General features: G+C 55.9%; 2 protein-coding genes across 3 annotated transcripts; one reads left to right on the top strand and one right to left on the bottom strand.

The window, feature by feature from the left end:
* The first annotated feature begins 493 nt into the window (after positions 1-493).
* Positions 494-4,188, top strand: FABP3 (fatty acid binding protein 3). The gene is made up of 4 exons (XM_059488659.1): positions 494-672; positions 1,387-1,559; positions 3,626-3,727; positions 3,902-4,188. Exons 1-4 carry the CDS (start codon positions 600-602, stop codon positions 3,953-3,955), a joined length of 402 nt encoding a protein of 133 aa, XP_059344642.1. The 5' UTR covers positions 494-599; the 3' UTR covers positions 3,956-4,188.
* Positions 4,189-4,892: 704 nt separating this feature from the next.
* Positions 4,893-23,949, bottom strand: ZCCHC17 (zinc finger CCHC-type containing 17). Of its 2 annotated transcripts, XM_059488656.1 has the most exons (9): positions 23,814-23,949; positions 23,542-23,650; positions 22,409-22,466; positions 20,800-20,900; positions 20,628-20,719; positions 17,756-17,856; positions 14,506-14,654; positions 5,391-5,562; positions 4,893-5,288 (listed from the first exon to the last, which is right to left on the bottom strand). In XM_059488656.1, the coding sequence occupies exons 2-8, from the start codon at positions 23,581-23,583 to the stop codon at positions 5,398-5,400; spliced, it is 708 nt and encodes a 235-aa protein (XP_059344639.1). In that variant the 5' UTR covers positions 23,584-23,650; positions 23,814-23,949; the 3' UTR covers positions 4,893-5,288; positions 5,391-5,397. The 2 variants fall into 2 exon arrangements, with proteins under 2 accessions (XP_059344639.1, XP_059344638.1); XM_059488655.1 differs by having other exon boundaries at positions 4,893-5,562.
* Between the last annotated feature and the right edge of the window lie 109 nt (positions 23,950-24,058).

Below are 24,058 nucleotides of genomic sequence, written 5' to 3' on the forward strand. Positions count from 1 at the left end.
GGGCGTCCCCACTGTCGCTGTCCCCACGCCCTGACCGCGCCCAGGGGCAGCACCTGCCCCTCCCCACACACCCACAGGACCCCCTGGGCTGGGCACGCACCCCTGTGCCTACCTCGTCTCCCCTGTCCCCGTGCCTCAGTTTCCCCAGCTCAGGTCCTGTGTTCCTGTGCCTCAGTTTCCCCAGCTCAGCTCCCTGCTCCCCGCCACTCGTGTCCCTAAAGGGCATCCCCATTGTCGCACACTGTCGCGGGCCTGAGGTGGGCACACACCCCTGTGCCCGGGCACATCTCTCGCCCCGAGGGCCCCTGGGGCTGTGCCCGGCCTGTGCCGGGGGCTCGCTGTGGGGCCGGGGGCGGTGGCAGCGGGGCCGGGGCTCGGTGTGGGGCCGGGGGCGGTGGCAGCGGGGGCCGGGCTCGGTGTGGGGCCGGGGGCGGTGGCGGGGCCGGTGGCCGCTGGCAGCGCTGCCGGGTGTATTTCTGGAGCGCGCTCCGCTCTTTCCAATCATGTGATGGGGACATTATTTAAGGCGGCCGCGGGGCCGCGGCAGCTGCAGGCGGTGCCTCGCTCGCAGCCGGCCGGACCCCCCGAGCCCCCTCGCCATGGTGGACGCCTTCGTGGGCACCTGGAAGCTGGTGGACACCCAGAATTTCGATGAGTACATGAAGGCGCTGGGTGAGTGGGCGCGGCTGAGAGCGGGCTGCAGTCACATCACCTCCTTTTATTTTGTTTTTTGTTTTCTATGCCTCCCCAATTTGCCCGGCGAACGCCCTCCCCCACACGGGCTCTGGGGTGGGGGGCTGCAGGAGGAGGGGAGGGGGGGTCACTGCTGCCTCCGTGGGTGCTTTAGGGGGGCTCTGGGGCTTTGTGCACGTGGCGCTGGGCTGGGTGAGGGAGTCCCGGATTGGGTGAGGGGTCCCGGGCTGGGTGAGGGGTGCCAGGTGGGTGACGGGTTCCAGGCTGGGTGAAGGGGTCTGGGGCTGGGTGAGGGGGTCCCGGGGGTCGCGTCCTTCCCATGCCCACCCACTGGGCGCAGCCTTTGGCAGAGGATGGAGGGATGAGATGGCCCCCGTGGGTGCTGGGGGTCGCTCGGGAGCCCCCCAGCCCCCGAGCCCCCCAAAAGCCAGGGCGCCCCAGCCCAGAGCAGTGCGGGGAAGGGGGGACAGACACAGACACCCGCCCCCCTCACCCAGCTCAGGGTGCTGGTCCCGGATCCATCTCCCCTGGCCCCCCTCTCTGCTCCGGCCCCGGGGGCGCACGGAGCCCCCCAGGACAATGAACGAGCAGCAGTTTTGGGGTTCACCCTGCACCAGCACGGGGACGAGGAGCTCGGGGGCGATGCCGGGGCTGGGCGGCCGCACCGTGCCCTCCTCACCCCTCGCTCCCCAGGCGTGGGCTTCGCCACGCGGCAGGTGGCCGGCTTCACCAAGCCCACCACCATCATCGAGCTGAACGGCGACAAGGTCACCGTGAAGACCCAGAGCACCTTCAAGAACACCGAGATCACCTTCAAACTCGGCGAGGAGTTCGACGAGACCACGGCGGACGACAGGCACGTCAAGGTGAGCCCCGAGACCCCCTGCCCCGCGGCACCCCCAAAAGACTCTGTGGGCTCCGGGGCATTGCTCCATCACCCCGGGGCTCCAGGGGGATCGCTCCATCACCCCGGGGCTCCATCACCCCGGGGCTCCATCATCCCCGGGCCCCATCCCGGCTCCCTGAGCGAGGGCAGCCCCTCTGTGCCCGCCGGGGGTGCTGCTCGAGCCTGGTCCCGTCCCGGCAGCCCCCCCGAATCCGTTCTGCAGCGGGGCTGTCCCGGGGCAGGAGGAGCTGCCGGGAAGGTTGAGCAAGAGCCGGGCTGGCGAGTGCCAGCTTGCTCAAGAGGAGGCCGGTGGGGCGGTGAGAAGTGTCCCTGCTCCGGGGAAAGGAGGGCACCACCCCTGTTTTTGAGCCCACTGCCCTCTGTGCCTGCCTGCTCCAGGGATGGAGCTCCGGGACAATCCCAGTTCCAGGACAATCCCAGCTCCAGGACAATCCCATCGTGTCAGTGCCACTCCAAGGGCTCATCCCAGGCTGTCCCTCCACGGGGAGCTCAAACCTTCCCAGCCAGGCTGCTCCTCCCTGTAAGAGCAAGGGAAAAAATCACCTGAGAGAGGGCAATGACTTTCCTGGCCTCTCCCACCCTGCAGGGACATTTTCCCTCGAAGGAGTGGCCCAGCTGCTGATTTTTCCTAGATTCCAGCTGCAGCTCTGTGCCCCACACCCAGCCAGGGGGGCACTCTGGAGGAACCTGGGGGCTCTTTGGCCACAAACCCCTTTCCTGGCCCCAGAGCAGGGAGCACAAAGGGCTGGGCTGGGTGTGAGGCTGGGGGAAGGGGCTGAGTGTGAGTTCCCTCCCTCCAGCCCCAGCTCCTGGCCGCTGTTCAAGCAGCAGAACAGAACAGAACGTGTGACCGCCGTGGCTCCTGCCCAGCCCCGCCGTGCCCTTGGGGTGTCCCTGGCATGTGATGGGTCAAGGGGCCAGGACGGCTGCCTGAGAACAGGGCTGGACAGGAGGGGTCAGCCTTGGGGTGCAGGGAGTTGTGGGGCACCCATGGAATGGTTTGGGTTGGAATGGATCTAAAGTTCATCCAGTGCCAGCCCTGCCATGGCAGGGACACCTTCCAGGTGCCAGGTGCTGCCAGCCCCAATGTCCAGCCTGGCCTTGGGCACTGCCAGGGCTCCAGGGGCAACCCCACAGCTGTGCCAGGGCCTCACCCCCTCCAGGGAGGAATTTCTCCCCAGTGAATTCCATCCATCCATCCATCCATCTATCCATCCATCCATCCATCCATCCATCCATCCATCCATCCATCCATCCATCCATCCATCCATCCCTGCCTGACCTCTGGCTGTGGGGCACCCAAACCCTGCGGGTACCCAAACTTTTGCACAGCTGAGCAGTGGGGGGACCCATCTATGGGGGAATTGGGGTCTGAGGGAGCACCCAGAGCCTTGTGGGGATCTGGGGCTGGGGCACACCGGGACAGACCCCAGCCATGGAGGCACCGGGGGCAGCCCCGGCTCTGGAGGGGTGGGCTGGGGGCACAGGGCAGGATGGGGACAGGCAGGCGGTGCCAGCGCTGGTGCCCGCGGTTGTCCCGGCACGGCCCTGCCCTGCGTGCCGCTGTCACCGTAACCTTGGCACGGGCCGGGCTCTGGGGGCTGAGTCAGCAGCGGCGCTGTGCAAACAGCAGCGCGGCGAGCAGGGGCGCGTTTGCTGCAGCAGCCGATCCAAAACCCTCGGCGGGCCCTGCAGGGCAGGGAAGGTTCCATTCCAAACCACGATCCCTGCCCCGCCTCTCCGGTCGGGCCAGGTCCGGGCGGCCCCGGGGCACGGAGGGCACGGTGACCGTGCCGGTGGCACCTGGGGACACAGGGGGACACAGGGGACAGCCGAGGCTGTGACCTAGTGCAGGATCCAGGCTGGGCTGAGCGCAGCTGGCCCAGCCAGGCGGGGATGGTGCCAGGTGGGCACCCTCAGGTGGCACCCCCAGGCTGATCCCGAGCTCTGCGGGGCTCCAGGGTCCCCTCTGAGGAATAAACCCCGGAGAGGAAAATAACCGCGGCTCTCAATCCCTCCCTGCAGTCCTTGGTCAAACTGGATGGAGGCAAACTCGTCCACGTGCAGAAGTGGGACGGGAAGGAAACATCGCTGGTCCGGGAGCTGAAGGATGGGAAATTAGTTCTGGTAAGGAAATGGTTTCATTCTGAGTTCCCACCTCGGAACTGGTTTTATTCTGAGTTCCCACCTCGGAACTGGTTTTATTCTGACGTTCCCACCTCGGGAATGGTTTGAAGTGGGCAGAGCTCAGCTCGGAGCCGGGCAGGGCAGCACTAACTCCCCTCACCTCTCCGTCCCCAGACTCTCACCATGGGCAACGTCGTCTCCACCCGCACCTACGAGAAGGAGACATAGACGCTGTCGCAGGTGCCCTGCCTGTCACCCGGTGCCACATCGTCCCCACCTCCTGGCCCCGTGCCAGCCACGGCTTCCCGTGGGCTCGGAGCCCCAGCGGGGCCGCCCCTGCCCCACCAGGCGCCTGCAGGGGCTCCAGGGGCTCGGGTGGTGCTTTCGTGGTTCGTTGTTGGGTTCTTTTTTAATTGATAGTGGGAAAAGTCACATGGAAAAACAATAAAGGTGTTGTTACAGCTGTGTGCTCGGTTTACTCGGGAAAAGGCGTTTTGGGCACAGGGATGGCAGGGATGGGGTTAATGGGCACTGGTCCCAGTAGCCCTGCGGGGATCACTCTGGCTGGCTCTGGGAATGCCCCTCGCAGGGCAGGAGGGAGCCCCAGAGAGGGGCAGGCTCCCCTGGAGGGGCAGGAGGGACCCCCACAGCCCAGCAGAGGGGCAGGCTCCCCTGGAGGTGCAGGCTCCCCTGGAACAAAGCCCTGAGCTCTTGTCCGGGTTTGGGAAGGGAAGCGGCCCCAAAGGGGGAGGCAGCCATGGGGAGCTGGGTGGGAAGCACAGGGAGGGATAAGGGGAGGCTGCATCAGCACTCCCACCTCTCCTGCCACACCACCAGCTGCCAGTCCCAGCTCCCTGCAGAGCCAGAGGCCGCAGGGTTGGCTCCTTTCCCCCTTCACATCTGTCCCAGCAGGGCCGAGCTGCTCCTGGCACCCTCCCCTGCCGTCCCCTCCCCTGACCTTCAGCTCCAGTTACAAGATTTATGCTCCCTCCAGAAGGCTTCTCCTATGGGTTACCTCAGCACACACCCCCTTCCCAGCCCAGGGAACCTGGGGAAGCAGCCAGAACTTCCCAAAAAAACCCTCTCCCATCTCCTCCACACTGTTCTCCCCCTGCCCAAGATGAAGTGGAGGGCACAGAAGAAAGGAGCAGGTACAAAGTGCAGCTGCAGAGAGCAGATTTATTTTCCATCCCTTTCCAAGGCAGCAAACACTCCACAGTCCATGTTTACTCCCAGTATCTCCACTCCCCCATTTGCTCCTTGCTCCTCCACTCCTGGTGTTTGCAGAGAGGCTGAGGGAGCCGGGGCAGGTTTGCAGCCCTGAGCTCTGTGCCAGGGGCTGTGCTGCCACCAAACCTGTGCCCAGCACGATGGGGGCCTGGCTGTGCCACCCCAAGCTCTGCAGCTGTCCCAGGAGCTGGCAGCAGGACAGCAGGACACGAGGCTGTGGCACAGCAAAGGTGCCCTGCAGGCTGTCACGAGCCCGTGCTGGCAGCAGCTGTGGGACAAAGGGGCAGCCTGTGCCCAAGGTGACAGAGGACAGCTCGTACAAGGTCAGCACCTGTAACACCAAATGTTCCTTTGAAATCAACTCCTTGTCCTTGAAGCAGGAGCTGCTGGTCCCTGTTGCAGCCATGGCAGCAGCCAAGCCTGCCCTGCTCACCCCAGAGCTACTTCTTGTGCTTCTTCTTCTTCTTCTTGGGAGCCTTGCTGGCCTTCCTGGAGTGCCTGGGCCTCTTGCTGGAGGGCTGAGCTCCATCACTGTCCGAGGCTGAGCTGCCTGAGTCCGACTCCGAGGACGGCCTGGCCTTGTGCTTCTTCTTCTTCTTCTTCTCCTGGGAAAACACAGGAGAAACCTGGCAATGTGGGAATGTGGGAATGGCCTCCCTGGGGCTCAGCAGGGCAGCACGAGCCCTTCTGGGCCTGCTCCTGCATGGAAAGGGCACAGTGCCCCAGGAGGCAGGAGTTAGCTGAGGGCAGAGCACAGAGCACGGCAGGAGTCAGAGCAGAAGGGCAGCAATGTGGAAATCCATGGCTGGAAAACACTGGGTAAGTCATGGAAGGAGAATTCTTGCTCTTATTCCATTATTTCATTGTTCTTTATTAATAAAAGTTGGAAGGATGAAGCGTTTTTTGCCCAAAAATTAGATTTCTAAACCAGCCCACCCACCAGCCCCAGCCTGCCAGGACAGGAGCACCCAAACACTCCCAGCTCAGGCAGGAGAGCCCAGGGAAGAGCAGGACAAGGTCAGTGCCCTCCTGCAAGATGTGGCTCCTTGCACAACCTCCCTAAAGATTTCACCACCCCCTCCTCTTTCCCAACTTCCTCTGTGGCCCTTCCTGTTCATCAATTTCCTCTGCACCCCTTCCTGCTCCCCAATTTCTCCTGAACCCCATCCTGCTCCTCATCTTCTCCTTGCTCCTCATCTTCCTACTGCACCTTGTCCCGCTCCCCAACTTCCTCTGTGCCCCTTCACACTATTAATCATTAAAATATTAATGAAATCATTCTTTCCTTTCTCCATTTGCTGCAATGGGTTTTGGTGCAGGTTTCCATCCTTGATTGAGGAATGTGAATGCCAGAGTGGTTTGGGTGGGAAGGGATCTTCAATGGCAGCTGATTGCAGCCCAGGGACACCTGCCACTGTGCCAGGTGCTGCCAGCCCCAATGCCCAGCCTGGCCTTGGGCACTGCCAGGGCTCCAGGGGCAGCCACAGCTGCTCTGGCAATTCCAGCCCAGCCCCTGCCCACCCTGCCAGGGAACAATTCCCAATTGCCAAGATCCCATCCAGCCCTGCCCTCTGGCACTGGCAGCCATTCCCTGCCTCCTGTCCCTCCATCCTTGTCCCCAGTCCCTCTGCAGCTCTCCTGGAGCCCCTTCAGGCCCTGCAAGGGCTCTGAGCTCTCCTGGAGCCTTCTCCTCTCCAGGGCAGCACCCCCAGCTCTCCCAGCCTGGCTCCAGAGAGGCTGATCAGGAATTTTTGCCCTGTTTGAGGACTCAAGCAGAGGAGCCAAGGAAGGTTTCAGGATCAGAGATGGCCACTGAGGTGAACAAAGCCCTGGACAGGCTTGGACAGCCCCAGTGAGGAATGTGGCATGGCCAGCTCAGCTCAGGGCTCTGACTAACCTGAATTTAAGCACCTGTGCCCAAACTGGACTGGGTGTCCAAGCATCAGGCCCAGGGGGAAAAGGAAAGGAGCTGGCAGCTGATTTTTAATCAAACAGAACTTTTTTAGGGAGCTGGAAGAGCAAAGACAACACCCAGAGCTCAGCATCCAAAAGATCCCTCAGGGATTCCAGGGAAGGGAGCACAGGATGGAGTGGCTCCACACCCACCAGACCCTTGGCACATTTTGGCTCACTAACAGCAAATAATATCACCCAAAATTGGATCTGTTTTCCTGAGGGGTAACAACAGACTCAGCACAAAGTCCCTGAGCCACAGAGGAAAGGCAGAAGCAAATCCTCCCAGTCTAGGAGGATGGGAAGGAGTTAAACTCTTCAGAGAAGGGGGTGCAGCAAGGAGAATTTTCTCAAGCTTCTCCAGCCCGTGCACATGGTGAGAAAGTCTGACAGGACCTTCACAAGCAAGAGTTTCATTCCAGAGCTTGGGAAACTTTCTCAGGATGTGAGGGCTGCAGGCAGGACAGGATGTCACACACACTCCTGGGGATGGAGCAGGGGACAAAAAGCACACATGGGCATTGTGCTGGCTGGAAAGAATCAACAAAGCCTCACTCTCCCCTTTTGGGGAGTTCTAACAGCCAAGATCACTCCAAGAGAAACAAATCCCTTTTCTGGCACACAGTGGGGCTCTTGGGGTGTCCTGTGCAGGGCCAGGAGCTGAACTAAGAACTAAGTGATCCCTGTGTCTTTTCCAACCCTGGATATTCCAGGATTCTCAGATTCTTCCAGTGCAGAAGTGCAGGCAGAACAGCAAACACAGCCTGGGCTGGAAGTGCAGCAGGACACAAGGAGAGCTGAGCACTCCCAGAGGAATAAGTGTGGCTGCTCCATGGCTGGAAGGGCTTTGGAGCACCCTGGGACAGTGGAAGTGTCCCTGCCCATAGCACGGGTGGCACTGGATGGGATTTAAGGTCCTTCCAACCCAACCCATCCCATGATTTTATAATTTTCAGTAGCAGGAGGCAGCACTGCTGCACTGCAGGAGCAGCATCCTGTGCCAGACCTTTCCTTCAGTGCAGCATCCCAGCCCTGGAGATCAGCACTGGGGTCACCAGGGAGCTCAGGGAGCAGGGGATGGAGCACTGGGGTCACAGGGAACTGAGTGTGCAGGGGATGGAGCACTGAGGGCATCAGGGAACTCAAGAGAACAGGGGATGGAGCACTGGGGTCAGCAGGGAACTCTGAGCAGGGGATGGAGCACTGAGGGCACCAGGGAACTGAGTGAGCACAGGATGGAGCATTGGAGTCACAGGGAACTCAGTGAGCAGAGGATGGAGCACTGAGGGCACCAGGGAACTCAGGGAGCAGGGCATGGAACATTGGGGTCACCAGTGAGCACAGGATGGAGCACTGAGCTCACCAGGGAACTCTGAGCAGGGGATGGAGCACTGGGGTCAGCAGGGAACTCTGAGCAGGGGATGGAGCACTGGGGTCACCAGGGAACTCAGTTTGCAGGGGATGGAGCACTGGGGTCACCAGGGAACTCAATGTGCAGGAGATGGAGCACTGAGGGCACCAGTGAGCAGGGGATGGAGCACTGAGGGCACCAGTGAGCAGGGGATGGAGCACTGAGGGCACCAGGGAACTGAGTGAGCACAGGATGGAGCATTGGAGTCACAGGGAACTCAGTGAGCAGAGGATGGAGCACTGGGGTCACCAGGGAACTCAGGGAGAAGGGGATGGAACATTGGGGTCACCAGTGAGCACAGGATGGAGCACTGAGCTCACCAGGGAACTCTGAGCAGGCGATGGAGCACTGGGGTCACCAGGGAACTCTGAGCAGGGGATGGAGCACTGGGGTCACCAGGGAACTCAGTTTGCAGGGGATGGAGCACTGAGGGCACCAGTGAGCAGGGGATGGAGCACTGAGGGCACCAGGAACCTCAGTTTGCAGCCCAGCGATTGCCCACAGCCCAGGTTTGTGCCTGCAGGGACACCTGAGCTGCCAATGCCCTCCAGGCAGGCTGGATGGGGCTCAGCTCAGCTCTGGCACACCCAGCACCCCAACACTGCATTTTGGGGCAATGTTTGGAGAGGATTTGGCCAAGCAGCTCTCAGTCAGCCTCACACAGAGCTGCACTTCACGGTTCCCTGCACATCCTGCCCCACCTATGCAATCAGCACAGAGAACCCAACAAAAGTGCTCCAAAACCTCTCTCCAAGCCCCTGAGCAGGCTGGGCTGGAGCCTCAGTGCTGGTTTGCATGGAATTCCTTCCCTGCTGCTCCAGAAACTCCTCCAAGAGGGGCCCCTTCAGCACTGCAGGCTCCCTCCTGCCCTGTGCGAGCAAACTGCTCCAGGCTGTGCTCTCAGCTCACTCCCCCTGAAGGTATTTGGGGTTGAGATAAGAGGGGAGTGCCCAGAACTGTCCAAGAAGTTGAAATATTTTTCACCAGACCTTTCTGAGGAGTTAAAATCCCATTCCAAGACTTTGTGAAAAACAGCAATGGATTCCTAATGTCTGTCTGCATCCCCAGTGTGTGCCAGGAATCCTTCTGGGCTTCTTCATTTCATTCTTTTTCCTCATTCCAGCAGCCAATTTCACTCCAAACAAGATTCATTACACCAACCTAAAGGTGCTTTTGCATCATTTGTTGGAGGTGCAGTCAGATTGAAGCTGAGGAGAAGAACCCAGCCTGGAGTCAGTAAATAAACACAGCCAGATTCAGAAAAATTCCAATGCAGTCAATGTGTGAAGGGCTGTGGCCTCTTCATGCCATGGAAGAACCAGTAAAACCAGTAAAACTGAGGATGGACCACGGGTCACAGAACAAACACACTTAGGTGTGGTTTGAACATGAAGATCTGCAAATCTTCCACAAGGTGGGGAAAAGAGCAGCAAAATCATAAAAAAAGCCCCAATTTCAAAGGCCATCCAAAACCTCCTCAGGGATGAGCTGTTCAATGTGGAATAAAGCTCACAAGGAACTTTGAAATGGATCCAAACCCCCAAATTTGAGGTTATGTGAGCAGAAGATGGGATTAACATGGAGAATTTCAGTGCAAGGGTTATCCCTCAGTCAGCACTGCGGGTTTTTTCTTGCAGGATGAGAAGGGCTCAGCCATTCCCAGCCTCCTGCCTCCCACACAGCCCAGCAGGGACACTGCTGTTCCCACAGGAGCCACCTCACCCCCTGACCCCAGCAGGAGAAGGGACCCAGAGCCTGGGCCTGCCCTGCTGTCCCACACAGCCCCAGGGCTCCCCCCTGGCACAGCACCAGGGAATCCTGCAATTGTTCAGGGTGGAAAAGCCCCCCCAGATCAGCCAGTCCAAGCACAGCCCCAGGTGCCACCTCCATGGGGTTTAGGAGGGATGGGGACCCCACCACCAACCCTCTCTGTGAAGGGTTTGTCCCAAATACCTGCATGGGAGATGGGGTGTAAAAAGGGAAAAGCAGACAAGGGAGTGAAATCTTCAAAGAGAGTCAGAGGGGAGTGAGGAGAACCCCTCCATAAACCTTCAAACAGATTGCTGAGAGGGCAGGGAAGGCAGGATTTGGAGCAGATGTGGGGTCAGAGCAGGTGAAATGCCCTGGGCCAGGGGACATAAATATGGGGATCCTGCACCAGTGGCTCAGTGTTTGCTGGCTCTTCCTCTGCACTTCAGTCTTGCCCTGTTCTGAGAAAGGGGAGAAGGAGCAGCTGAACACTCCTGAGCTGAGGGTACAGGGATGGGGGAGAACAGCCATGGTGTTGCTCTGCCAGGCTGCACACATGGAAAACCTTTAAATTTATGTTTTTTCTAACTTGCCCTGGGCTGAGCAGCGGCAACCCTAAACCTCCCTCAGCACAACCTGAGGCTGTTTGCTCTCACCCCTCCCCTCATTCCCGGGGAGCATCCCCTGCTGTCCCCTCCTGGCAGGAGCTGTGCAGGGCCACAAGGACCCCCCTGACCCCCTTTGTCAGGCTGAGCCCCTGCCCAGCTCCCTCAGGATTCTCCAGCCCCTTCCCTGGACACCCTCCAGCCTCTCCCCTTCTCCCTCCATCACCCCTTTCCTCAGGGGTTACAGAAGACAGGACAGGGCTCACTGCTGCCACCCAGGATGTGGCACTGTCACACCAGTGCCACCCCCACACAGAGACCCGAACCCAGCTCCAGCCTGGGAATCCTGGGGGGCTCAGGCAGGAGGGAAATCAGGAGCTGGGAACCACTGGGAAGGCAAAGTGGAAAAAAGGAGCTGAGGATCCTGGAGGAATGTCTGGGAAGAGGAGAAAAACTCCAGAAGATGCAAGGAAACATCAGATCCAGGAAGAGGAGAAAAACCCCTCAGGAAGGAGGGAAAAGCAAGGTGAAAAAAAAAAAGGGGGTGAGGATCCTGGGGGAATCTCTGGAAAGAGCAGAAAAACCCCAGAAACTGCAATCAAACATCAGGCTCCAGCCTGGGAATACTGTGGGGCTCAGGCAGGAGGGAAATCAGGAGCTGGGAACCACTGGGAAGGCAAAGTGAAAAAAAGGGGGTGAAGATTCTGGAGGAATCTCAGGGAAGAGGAGAAAGACCCCAGAAACTGCAAAGAAACATCAGATCCAAGAAGAGGAGAAAAACCCCTCAGACAGGAGGGAAAAATAAGGTGAAAAAAAAGGAAGTGAGGATCCTGCAGAAATCTCTGGGAAAAGGAGAAAAATCCCAGAAACTCCAAGGAAACATCAAATCCAGGAAAAGGAGAAAAACCCTTCAGGGTAAGAGGGAAATCAGAAGCTGGGAACCACTGAGAAGACAAGATGAAAAAAAAAAAAGGGGGGTGAGGATCCTGGAGGAGTCTCTGGGAAGAGGAGAAAAACCCAGAAGCTCCAAGGAAACATCAGGCTCCAGCCTGGGAATACTGTGGGGCTCAGGCAGGAGGGAAATCAGGAGCTGGGGAATCACTGGGAAGACAAGGTGAGGGAAAAAAAAGGGGGGATGATCCTGGGGGAATCTCTGGGAAGAGGAAAAAACCCCAGAAACTGCAAAGAAACATCAGATCCAGGAAGAGGAGAAAAACACCTAGAGTAAGATGGAAATCAGGAGCTGGGAACCACTGGGAAGGCAAAGTGGAAAAAAGGGGATGAGGATCCTGGAGGAATGTCTGGGAAGAGGAGAAAAACCCCAGAAGATGCAAGGAAATATTAGATCCAGGAAGAGGAGAAAAACCCCTCAGGCAGGAGGGAAAAGTAAGGTGAAAAAAAAGGAAGTGAGGATCCTGGAGAAATCTCTGGGAAAAGGAGAAAAACCCCAGAAACTCCAAGGAAACATCAGATCCAGGAAGAGGAGAACAACACCTAGAGTAAGATGGAAATCAGGAGCTGGGAACCACTGGGAAGGCAAAGTGGAAAAAAGGGGATGAGGATCCTGGAGGAATGTCTGGGAAGAGGAGAAAAACCCCAGAAGATGCAAGGAAATATTAGATCCAGGAAGAGGAGAAAAACCCCTCAGGCAGGAGGGAAAAGTAAGGTGAAAAAAAAGGAAGTGAGGATCCTGGAGAAATCTCTGGGAAAAGGAGAAAAACCCCAGAAACTCCAAGGAAACATCAGATCCAGGAAGAGGAGAACAACACCTAGAGTAAGATGGAAATCAGGAGCTGGGAACCACTGGGAAGGCAAAGTGGAAAAAAGGGGATGAGGATCCTGGAGGAATCTCTGGGAAGAGGAGAAAAACTCCAGAAGATGCAAGGAAACATCAGATCCAGGAAGAGGAGAAAAACCCCTCAGGAAGGAGGGAAAAGCAAGGTGAAAAAAAGAAAGGGGGTGAGGATCCTGGGGGAATCTCTGGAAAGAGCAGAAAAACCCCAGAAACTGCAATCAAACATCAGGCTCCAGCCTGGGAATACTGTGGGGCTCAGGCAGGAGGGAAATCAGGAGCTGGGAACCACTGGGAAGGCAAAGTGGAAAAAAGGGGATGAGGATCCTGGAGGAATGTCTGGGAAGAGGAGAAAAACCCCAGAAGATGCAAGGAAATATTAGATCCAGGAAGAGGAGAAAAACTCCTCAGGCAGGAGGGAAATCAGGAGCTGGGAACCAATGGGAAGGCAAGGTGGAAAAAACAAAAAGAGATGAGGATCCTGGAGGAGTCTCTGGGAAGAGAAGAAAAATCCCAGAAAAGCACAAAATGCTGATCCTGAGCAATCACAAACATTAATTTTATGGCTCTGACACTCAGTGGAGAGGCAGCTCCCTCCTCTCATTTCAAAACCCCAGGGCCACACTGGTGTCACACACAAGGGAGGGGACAGGGCAGCAAGGAGATTGTCCCTGAATGCACAGAGCTGTTTCCATGTGCTGTAAATCCCTGCAGCTGCAGGCAAGCAGGGCAGCACATGGAGCTCCCAGACACGATCACAGCAGGCACTCCAGGCTACAAGGGAACCATTCATCCCCAGGATCCCACATCCTGCCTCCAAAAAAGCTCCAAGTTTTATTATTGCAGCTCTGGAAAACATCTGACAACTTTTGATGTCACCCTTGAGAAGGGAGGGAGATCAAAGGAACGAGGGAGATTTCAAGGAAAGCTATTAATCCACCAAGGCCAAAAAAATCAGGAACAAAGTGAGGACAGTGCCCCACATTTCCTGTAGGGTCAGCAGGGCAAGACTCCACTGGGAATCCCCATGCTGGATGGGCAGGGGTAGGATAACAAGTTGTTTGTGCACTTCTTTGTGTAATTTTTCCCCAAAACTTTTAAATAATTTGAGCTTTTTCTGCCTGTTGTCACTCTCCAGGATACAGAGAGGCCACAGAGCTGGAAAGAGGGGAAAAATAGAGAAAAGGCTTTGGAAGAGAAATTAAAAGTGGGAATGTGAAGGTGCTGATGGAAGAATTAATTTATTGAAGTGTTGAACTGGATTGTGGCTGCCCTGGATGTGTCCAAACCAGGCTGGAGCAACCTGGGAGCATGGCAGGGGTGGGGTGAGATGGGATTTAAGGTCCTTTCCACCCCAAACCCTCTGGGACTCTGTGAATACTCATCCCTGAACAACCCTGAGCACCAAAAGCTCCTGGCCTGAGTTCAGTCTCACCTGGGTTTGATTTTATCTCACCCTGCTCTGAGCCAGAGGTCAAACACAGCCTGGGAAATGTCTCTGATCTGGTGCCACTTTCACAGGGACAGAAATTGCTCTGCAGCCTGGGAATGCTCCCTGTGCAAACACAGCCAGGGATTTTCCCCCAGAGTGTGCAGATAACCCCAATTCCCACAGCCCTGGCAGGGTCAGGATACCCCTGCAGCCAGCAGGGCACTGGGAACAGAACAAAGAAGGAGAAAGGAGGAAAACAGGAGTCACAGGATTGAGGACACTGAAGCAATGCCTGCAGAGCCTCACAAAGACCAGGAAAAACAACAATCATCTTTTTCTCACTCTAAGAATATCTCTGAGGGCTGTGTGCTGGAACACAAAACCAGCTAGAAGGGAACTTGGCAATAAAAAGAGAAAACCCAAGAATTAATAAGAAATCTGCAGAGGAGTTTCCTGTTTTGTTACAGAATCTGCCCAAACCTGAGGCACCTTCTCAGCCCACACCTGGCTACTCACACCCACCTTGCTGGAGTAACTCAGTTGTAACCACAGAGCAAATTCCCATCCCCAGCTCCTTTTCCAGGCCAGCCAGATGCCACCTTGTACCTTTTTCCTCTTTTTGGAAGACTCCTCAGCCTGGCTGATCTTTTTGTCCCCTTCATGCCCTGCTGCTGCCCCCTCCTCTTCCTCCTCCTCTGGAATGAGGCTGTATTTGGTTCCTCCAGGCTGCATGAAGCACTCCTTGGCAAAGTGACCTGGAAATAAAAAATAAAATGTGTTTGAAGGAACAACCCAGACCCTTCTCCTTTTTTTTGTTCTTTTTTTTTAACAAATGCATTTCACACACCTGAAGTGCTGCCAAGGCTTTTTTGATTATCAATCTTTTTCAAGGAGAAAATCTACACTGGACATATTTTATCCTGAAATTTCAGCTGGTTGAACATGCCCTGATTAAACAGAGAGGGAACAAACATCACCCAGGTCATTCTGGAGGGATTAGTTAGGCAAAAGAGAAAATATTCTTGTCTCAACAAGTCAAAATCTGTCTCTGCAGGGGCTTAATCAGCCCAGAAAAGAATGGAGGAAAGGTAAATTGGTGTGATTGGCACCTGGAAAATGAGCTAAAGGTACAAAGAGAGAGAAATTCAGGTCTTGTGGTTCTGCCCTTTCTACTCTGGAGACATCAAAGTTGACCTACTAAGCTGCAGGGGGAATTTGGAGAGCTGGCACCTGCTGTTAGGAGGAGACACCATTATTAAAAAGCAGATTGGAAATAGGCATAATCCTGGTTTTGGGGTTCTTTAAAATAGTGTTTTATACATAAGAGGTCTTTAAATAGTAATAATTCTTTAAAATAATATTTTAAGGATATTTCTATATGACTACAGAGGCCACACTCAGCATTAACCTCCTCCAGAATAGCACAAGCCCCCATGAACCATTTCCTCCAAACAACACAAGTAGGGCACAGAAAAACTGCACAAAAAACCAACTTGGACTTCAGCAACTTGAATAAATCCCCTGAAAGGCACCACAAAATCATCTTGGCACTGCTGAACCAGGCAGGACATCATTTCAGAGGGCACAACTTGGTTTTAGCTCTGAGGCACAGCTCCAGTGTCCCAGCAGCTGTGCTGGAGCTTCCATGGATGGGGGTTCACAGGGGGATCCCCCCTGCAGAAGGTTTGTTTGTTTCTTAAAAACCAAAATCAGAGTAATTGCCCCAAATGGGGCTCAGCAGTGGGATGGTCCCTCCTGCACTTTGCTGAGCCCCAAAGATCAGCTCCATGCACAGCACAGGCTGTTCCTGTGCTCACCTGTCCCTTGGTGTGCCCTGTCACAGACAGATTTTATGGAAAATCCTTTCCTTAGGATTCTTCCTCCTGAGAAGCTGGGAGGCCTCAGGAACAAAATGTAAACATTGATTATCTGCTGCTGTGGAATGCAACAGGTGCATCTGGGATTGGTCTCATGTGGTTGTTTCTAATTAATGGCCAATCACAGTCAGCTGGCTTGGACAGAGAGCTGAGCCACAAACCTTTGTTATCATTCCTTCTTTTTCTATCCTCAGCCAGCCTTCTGACGAAATCCTTTCTTCTATTCTTTGAGTATAGTTTTATGTAATATATATCATAAAATAATAAATCAGCCTTCTAAAACATGGAGTCAGATCCTCATCTCCTCCCTCAAACTGAGAGCCCTGTGAGCACCATCACAGCCCCCCAGTGCTCTGGGGACTGTGACAGCTTTGCCACCCTGAAGGGACACAGCGGGGCTGTCATGGAGCTGCACTACAACACGGATGGCAGGTGAGGGCAGGGGCTCTGTGCTGCTCAGGGAACAGGGCTGGAGCCCCAGGAGGGGCTGAGGGAGCTGGGCAGGGGCTCAGCCTGGAGCAAAGGAGGCTCAGGGGGCCCTTGTGGCTCTGCACAGCTCCTGCCAGGAGGGCACAGCCGGGGGGGTCGGGCTGTGCCCCAGGGAACAGGGACAGGAGCAGAGGGAACGGCCTCAGGCTGGGCCAGGGCAGCTCAGGGTGGGCACAGCAGGAATTTCCCCATGCAAAGGGGGCTCAGGCCTTGCCAGGGGCTGCCCAGGGAGCTTTGCAGTGCCCATCCCTGCAGGTGCCCCAGCAATTCCTGGAGGTGGCACTCAGAGCTCTGGGCTGGGGACAAGGTGGCATCAGCTGGGACTCGATGTCCTTGGAGCTCTTTTCCCACCTCATCTCTGCATCCTGAACACCAGAACCCCAAAGGCTTTTCCCACAAGGGAATATCCATCCAGTGCAAGCCCAGCAGCAGAGGTGTCCCTGCCCCAGCCCCTTCTAGCAGGGAACATTTCCTGTTCCCCACAGCTCCAAACCCCTCACACCAACAACAGAACAGGAGCCCTGCAAGTCCTTAAAATCCCATTTTTGCATATTGGGGGGAAATTTCTTTCTGCACAGCGTGGCCAGGCCTTGGCAGGGGCTGCCCAGGGAGCTTTGCAGTGCCCATCCTTGGGGGTGTCCAATGAATTCCAATGGAGTGGCACTCAGAGCTCTGGGCTGGGGACAAGGTGGCATCAGCTGGGACTCGATGTCCTTGGAGCTCTTTTCCCACCTCAATGATCCCAGCAGGAGGCACAGAATGGTTGGGGCTGAAGGGATCACCTGGAGCAGGTGACACAGGGACACATCCAGGGGGCTGGGATGGCTCCACACTCCACTCCCTCCCTGTTCTCTGCCACTCCCCACAGACAGAAGTTCTTCCTCACAGTGAGGTGCAGCTCGTTGTGTTTCATTTTCTGGCCATCACTCCTTGTCCTGCCCCTGAGCAGAGTCTGCACCATCCTCTGACACCCTTGGGGATATCTGTGTGGATTTATGGATTCCCTCTCAGTTTTCTTCTCCACAATAATCAAAGCCAGCTCCCTCAGTCCCTCCTCATCTCTCCAATCCTTCATCACCTTTGTGATGAAGGCCCTCCACTGGCCCAAAGGAGCGTGATTTTAAGGAATAAACATTTTTTAATTTTTTGAAGGACTTGAATTAAATCTTTCGGTTTTGTAGCAAGTGATAAAACCTCCCTCCTCTAAAGGACATACACAGAACTAAAATTCAATCCTTACAAGCACATGTAACCATGTCAGCAGCTGTGGCTGCCCCTGGATCCCTGGCAGTGCCCAAGGCCAGGCTGGGCAGGGCTGGGAGCACCTGGGATGGTGGGAGGTGACCCTGGGGACTGGAATCAGGTGGGATTTAAGGTCCCTTCCGACCCAAACCATTCTGGGATTCCAACCATGAGACAGACACTGATAGAAGCCCACCAAGGCTCAGTGCCTGGCTGGGACAGGGCCAAAAGCAGCAGCCCAGCCCCACCTTTGCAGCCACACTTCTTGCACACCGTGTTCAGCACAGCCTCCAGGGTGATCTTCTGGCTCGTGTAGTCCCTGAAGGAGCGTTTCTTCCTCTCATCCTGCCTGGGGGGACAAGAACAGCTCCATTTTCACTCCATTCTCATCTTTAATCCCTCTTTTTTTACAAACAAAAGGCTTTCACATTTTTGTATGGCCCCAAGGCTTCTAAAGGTTATTTGGTGAGGTGATTTTGGTTTGCTAATTTGAGATTTTGCTAATTTCTTCACAGAGAGCAGCAGACACAAGCTCCCAAGGATTTCTCCTAGGGAAAGGCAGCGAGAAGCTCAGAGAAGAAGAGAAAACAATTCTTATTTCTATTCTCTGCTCCTGTTGTTTGGCACATGTGGAATGTGTTATGGAGATTGTTTACCCAAAGTGATTTGTTAATTGGACACTGATGAAGGTTGTTTTGATTCCTTGGATAATTGGGTCAAAGGTGTGTCCTGGCTGTCTCAGACACTCACAGGTTTTGCTTTGGTATCCCTTTGGTGTAGCACCTTTTAGTATAATATGTAATTTAGTACAGCATAGTATTTTAGTATGTAATTTAGCATAGTATTAGTGTAATAAATTACAGCTTAATAAAGCATTTGTTCAACCTTCTGAATCATGGACTCAGAGCACATTATTCCCTACATTAATAATGATTTTTATAAATGTCTCCTGTTGCAATGCACCTGCAGGGTTAGGCCATGGTGGGCACAGCCAGCCTGCTCCTGAGTTTGTTATCAAAGCCTCAGGGATTCCTCAAGGCTGTTGGAACATAAATTGTGGAAATTAAGAAAGAAGAGGCTGAGAAACCAAATACCAAGATGGCAAGAACAGGATAACAGAGGGCTGTGAAACACCTGCACTGTGACCAATCACACACTGTGAGAAATGCAGAGAGAGCAAGGCAAAGGCACCAATCAAGCAGTGTGCACTTAGCAGTTTGCAGAATCTATAAAAGTGTGTGTAAATGTAATAAAGGCTTCTGCTGGATCACATTGGTCAGTTGTGCAGGAGTCCTGGATTTCCTGCAATAGTTTCCCATGCAAAACCAGGACACTCTCAAAGTAAAACTTTCTAAACCCAAAGAGCAGAGCTGACCTGGCTTGGGCACTGCCAGGGATCCAGGGAAGCCACAGCTGCTCTGCGAATTCCATCCCAGAGAACAACTCCTTCCCAAATTCCCATCCATCCCTGTCCCCTGGCAGGGTGATAATTAGCATTGATTCCATGATTCACAGAATGTTGATCAATATCTATCTTTTTAAAGAAACCCGTTGCTTTTATAGACAGTTACAATACAGACAGACTTAATTGGTCCTGTAATCAAAACACCATCCCCACTGGTTAATTAAGAAACCACCCTCTGGTAAACAACACATAACACATTGCACATGTGCACAACAACAGGAGCAGCAAGTGAAGATAAAAATTGTTTCTCATTCTGTCTCTGATCTCTCAGCCTTTCTCAGCACAATGCCTGGGGAAGCTGTGCTGCTCTCTGTGACCAGAGAGCTGCTGCCACACAGCCCTGCCCTCTGGCAAGGGAAGCCATGCCCTGTGTGCCATGGGCAGCCATGCCCTGTGTTCCACAGGGAGCCATGCCAGGTGCCCTGTGGGTGCCCTGGGTCCTACAGGAAGCCATTCCATGTTCCCTGGGCAACCGTGCCCTGTGCCCCACAGGCAGCCATGCTCTGTGCCCCCTGGGCAGCCATTCCCAGGGAAGCCATGCCCAGTGTCCCATGGGCAGCCATGCCCTGTGTGCCACAGGATGCCATTCCCTGCGTCCTGTGGGCAGCCATGCCCTGTGTCCCATAGGAAGCCATTCCCTGTGTACCCTGGGCAGCCATGCTCTGTGCCCTGTGCCCCACAGGCAGCCGTGCCGTGTGCCCCATAGGATGCCATGCTGTGTGCCCCCTGGGCAGCCATGCCCTGTGCCCCATAGAAAACCATTCCCTGTGCCCCGTGGGCAGCCATGCCCTGCATTCCATAGGAAGCCATGCCCTGTGTTCCCTGGGCAGCCATGCCCTGTGCCCCACAGAAAACCATTCCCTGTGCCCTGTGGGCAGCCATGCCATGTGCCCCATGGGGAGTCATGCCCTGTGTCCCCCGGGCAGCCATGCCCTGTGTCCTGTAGGAAGCCATTCCATGTCCCCTGGGTAGCCACGCCCTGTGCCCCACAGGTAGTCATGCCCTGTGCCCCATAGGATGCCATGCCCTGTGTCCCTGTGGGTAGCCATGCCCTGTGCCCCACAGGTAGTCATGCCCTGTGCCCCATAGAAAACCATTCCCTGTGCCCTGTGGGCAGCCATGCCCTGTGCCCCATAGGATGCCATGCCCTGTGCCCCACAGAAAACCATTCCCTGTGCCCCGTGGGCAGCCATGCCCTGTGCCCCATAGGATGCCATGCCCTGTGTCCCTGTGGGTAGCCATGCCCTGTGCCCCACAGAAAACCATTCCCTGTGCCCTGTGGGCAGCCATGCCCTGTGCCCCATAGGATGCCATGCCCTGTGTCCCTGTGGGTAGCCATGCCCTGTGCCCCACAGAAAACCATTCCCTGTGCCCCATGGGCAGCCATGCCCTGTGTCCCTGTGGGTAGCCATGCCCTGTGCCCCATAGAAAACCATTCCCGGTGCCCCCTGGGCAGCCATGCCGTGTCCCACGGGCAACCATGCCCTGTGTTCCATAGGGACCCATGCCCTGTGCCCCATGGCAGGCCATTCCTTGTGCCCCCTGGGCAGCCATGCCCTGTGCCCCATAGAAAACCATTCCCTGTGTCCCCACAGGCAGCCATGCCCTGTGCCCCCTGGGCAGCCATGCCCTCTGTTCTGCTCAGATTTACCCACTCAAGGGAAACGTTGTTGGGATCCAGGTCCTTCCCCGTGCCTTGGTGAACAACCTTCATGGAGAGGGAGAGCTTCAGCTTGTCATCCTTCACCTGCAAAGCACACAAGGAGCAGGATGAACTGCCTACAAACATTAATGAACACCAGGGTATTTGATTTCAGTTAGGGTTACCTCTCTCCCAATGAGCTTCACCCACACCTTGTCCCCCACGTCGAGCATCTCTGCGGGTTTGTCCACGGGGCAGGAGGACATGTGGGACCTGTGCACCAGGCCTGGGGGGGGACACAGGGGACACAGTCAGCCCCAGGGGAGGGGACACAGGGGACACAGTCAGCCCCAGGGGATGGGACACAGGGGACAGAACAGCCCCAGGGGATGGGACAGAGGGGACACAGTCAGCCCCAGGGGAGGGGACACAGGGGACACAGTCAGGCCCAGGGGATGGGACAGAGGGGACACAGTCACCCCAGGGATGGGACACACACAGGGGACACAGTCAGGCCCAGGGGAGGGGACACAGGGGACACAGTCAGCCCCAGGGATGGGACAGAGGGGACACAGTCAGCCCCAGGGGAGGGGACACAGGGGACACAGTCAGCCCCAGGGGATGGGACAGAGGGGACACAGTCAGCCCCAAGGGAGGGGACACAGGGGACAGAGTCAGCCCCAGGGGAGGGGACACAGGGGACACAGTCAGCCCCAGGGGAGGGGACACAGGGGACACAGTCAGGCCCAGGGGATGGGACAGAGGGGACACAGTCAGCCCCAGGGGAGGGGACAGAGGGGACACAGGGGACAGAACAGCCCTAGGGGAGGGGACACAGGGGACACAGTCAGCCCCAGGGGAGGGGACACAGTCAGCCCCAGGGGAGGGGACACAGGGGACACAGTCAGCCCCAGGGGATGGGACAGAGGGGACACAGTCAAGCCCAGGGGATGGGACACAGGGGACACAGTCAGCCCCAGGGTGTCGCAGACATTTCTTCACAGAAATCCTTTCTTTCGGATTTCTGTGTCTTCTGGAGGGCAAAAGGCCTCAGAAACAAGGTAAACAATTATTATCAGATGCTGTGGAATGTAACAGGGGTTTTCTTGATTGGCTCATTTTCTATGTTTATAATTAAGGGCCAATCACCAGTGCAAGCCAGGGGACTGAGTCCTTGGGCACAACTTTGTTGGGGATTCTTTCTATCTATTCTAGCTAGCTTAGCTGCTCTGCAACCTCTCCCCTTATTCCTATTAGTACAGTTATAATGTATTCTATATAAGATATAATAAATCAGCCTTCTGATCAAGAAACAACATTCACCTTGTCTCTCTCACCACCAGCGCCCACTCAGGTGTGGTAATACCAGGGGATGTGAGAGGGGACACAGTCAGCCCAGGGATGGGACACAGGGGACACAGTCACCCCAGGGGATGGGAGAGAGGAGGAGGAAATTGGGCAAATTGCAGCATTTCTACAGTTCTGCCATAACCTTTAAATAAATCTCTAAAATATCCTCAAATTCCCAAAACCTCCACTGAAATCTGAAGGTAACAAAACCCCAAAATATCCACAATTTCCCAAAATTCCACCCCAAATATCCTGAAGTTACGAAAAACTCCTTTGAGTATTTTTTGGTAATCATGCAAAAGTCCATCATCTTCTAAATGCTTTCCAAATTCTTTCCTAATTTAGGAAAAATTCATTTTCTGAGCTTTTCCTGAAAGCCTTTAATTCCGAGCTGGCTGCTTGCCTGGGCCACAGCAACACTGAAATAATTTCACACACACCAACCTTGTTTCCTGCAGCCTGGGATTTTGATAAAGGCTCCATAATCTGTCACTGCAGCAACCTGGGGAGAAAACCCAGAGCAGAGATTGAGGAAATCCCTTCCCAAACAGGGGAGAATGTGCACAACAAACCTGCCCAGCTCACTGAGCTGGAGACTGGCACAGAATGAGGGTTAGGTTGGGCTGGAGGGACATTAAATCCCACCCAGTGCCACCTCAGGGACACCAACCACTGTGCCAGCCCAGCCTGGCCTTGGGCACTGCCAGGGCTCCAGGGGCAGCCACAGCTGCTCTGGGCACCCTGGCACAGCCCAAACCTCTCTAACCAGGCCTTGCCAGCCTACAAACCCCCTGTGGCAAATGGCACTGGGGGCACCTGGAACCAGCCAGGCAATCATTCTTTCCTTTCCTTTCTCCATTTGCTGCAATGGGTTTTGGTGCTGGTTTCCATCCTTGGTTCAGGAATGTGAATGCCAGAGTGGTTTGGGTGGGAAGGGATCTTCAATGGCAGCTGATTGCAGCCCAGGGACACCTGCCACTGTGCCAGGTGCTGCCAGCCCCAATGCCCAGCCTGGCCTTGGGCACTGCCAGGGCTCCAGGGGCAGCCACAGCTGCTCTGGCAATTCCAGCCCAGCCCCTGCCCACCCTGCCAGGGAACAATTCCCAATTGCCAAGATCCCATCCAGCCCTGCCCTCTGGCACTGGCAGCCATTCCCTGCCTCCTGTCCCTCCATCCTTGTCCCCAGCCCCTCTGCAGCTCTCCTGGAGCCCCTTCAGGCCCTGCAAGGGCTCTGAGCTCTGCCTGGAGCCTTCTCCTCTCCAGGGCAGCACCCCCAGCTCTCCCAGCCTGGCTCCAGAGGGGCTCCAGCCCTGCAGCAGCTCCGTGGGCTCCTCTGGGCTCTCTCCAGCAGCTCCAGGTGCTGCTGAGGTTGGAATTCTGAGCTCTGCAGGTGGAGAATCAGGTGACAGGACAGAATCGCCTCTCCCCTGCTGCCCTCACATCTGCACATAAACAACTCCACAGACACAGATGAGTGCACCTGTACAGAGCTCTCTGCCACCCAAACCTCCCCGCGCTAAACCCCGGCTGAACCAACAATGAATTCACCCAGAGCATGGCCCGGGCCGCTGCCGCACCTCGCCCTGGAAGATGGAGTAGAGCTCGGGGAGCGGCTCCATCTCCTCCCTGGGTGCCGTGACATCCAGCGGGATCCACGCCACGCTACCGCATCTCCTCTGCCGGATGCTGAGGAAAGAAACACTTCATTAATGCCTGAAAATCCAAAAGAGCCCTCAGAGAGCCGTCACAGAACCCTCAGAGAGCCCCCAGAGAGCCCTCGGGGTTCAGCGGCTGGAGCAGCGCGGGGATGGACCCGAGTGGAACCCGCAGCGCCCGGTGCAGGACTGACCCGAACCAGCGCGGTGGGACAGAACGGCTCTTCCCGGAGCCCACAGGGCGGTGAGGGTTCGTCAGTGCCGGCGGCAGCGACACCAGCCCGCCACCATCGCCTCAGCCGCCATCGCCTCAGCCACCCCCGCCATTCCTCCCTCACGCTGAGAGGCCGCGCTCCCCGCCAATCGCAGCGCGCAATGTTTCCGTGTAGCACCCCACAATCAATCAGCGTTACCCATGCTACCCAGCGCCCGCTCTCCA

This window comes from Ammospiza nelsoni, chromosome 25 (assembly GCF_027579445.1).
Source record: "Ammospiza nelsoni isolate bAmmNel1 chromosome 25, bAmmNel1.pri, whole genome shotgun sequence".
Classification (NCBI taxonomy): Eukaryota; Metazoa; Chordata; class Aves; order Passeriformes; family Passerellidae; genus Ammospiza; species Ammospiza nelsoni.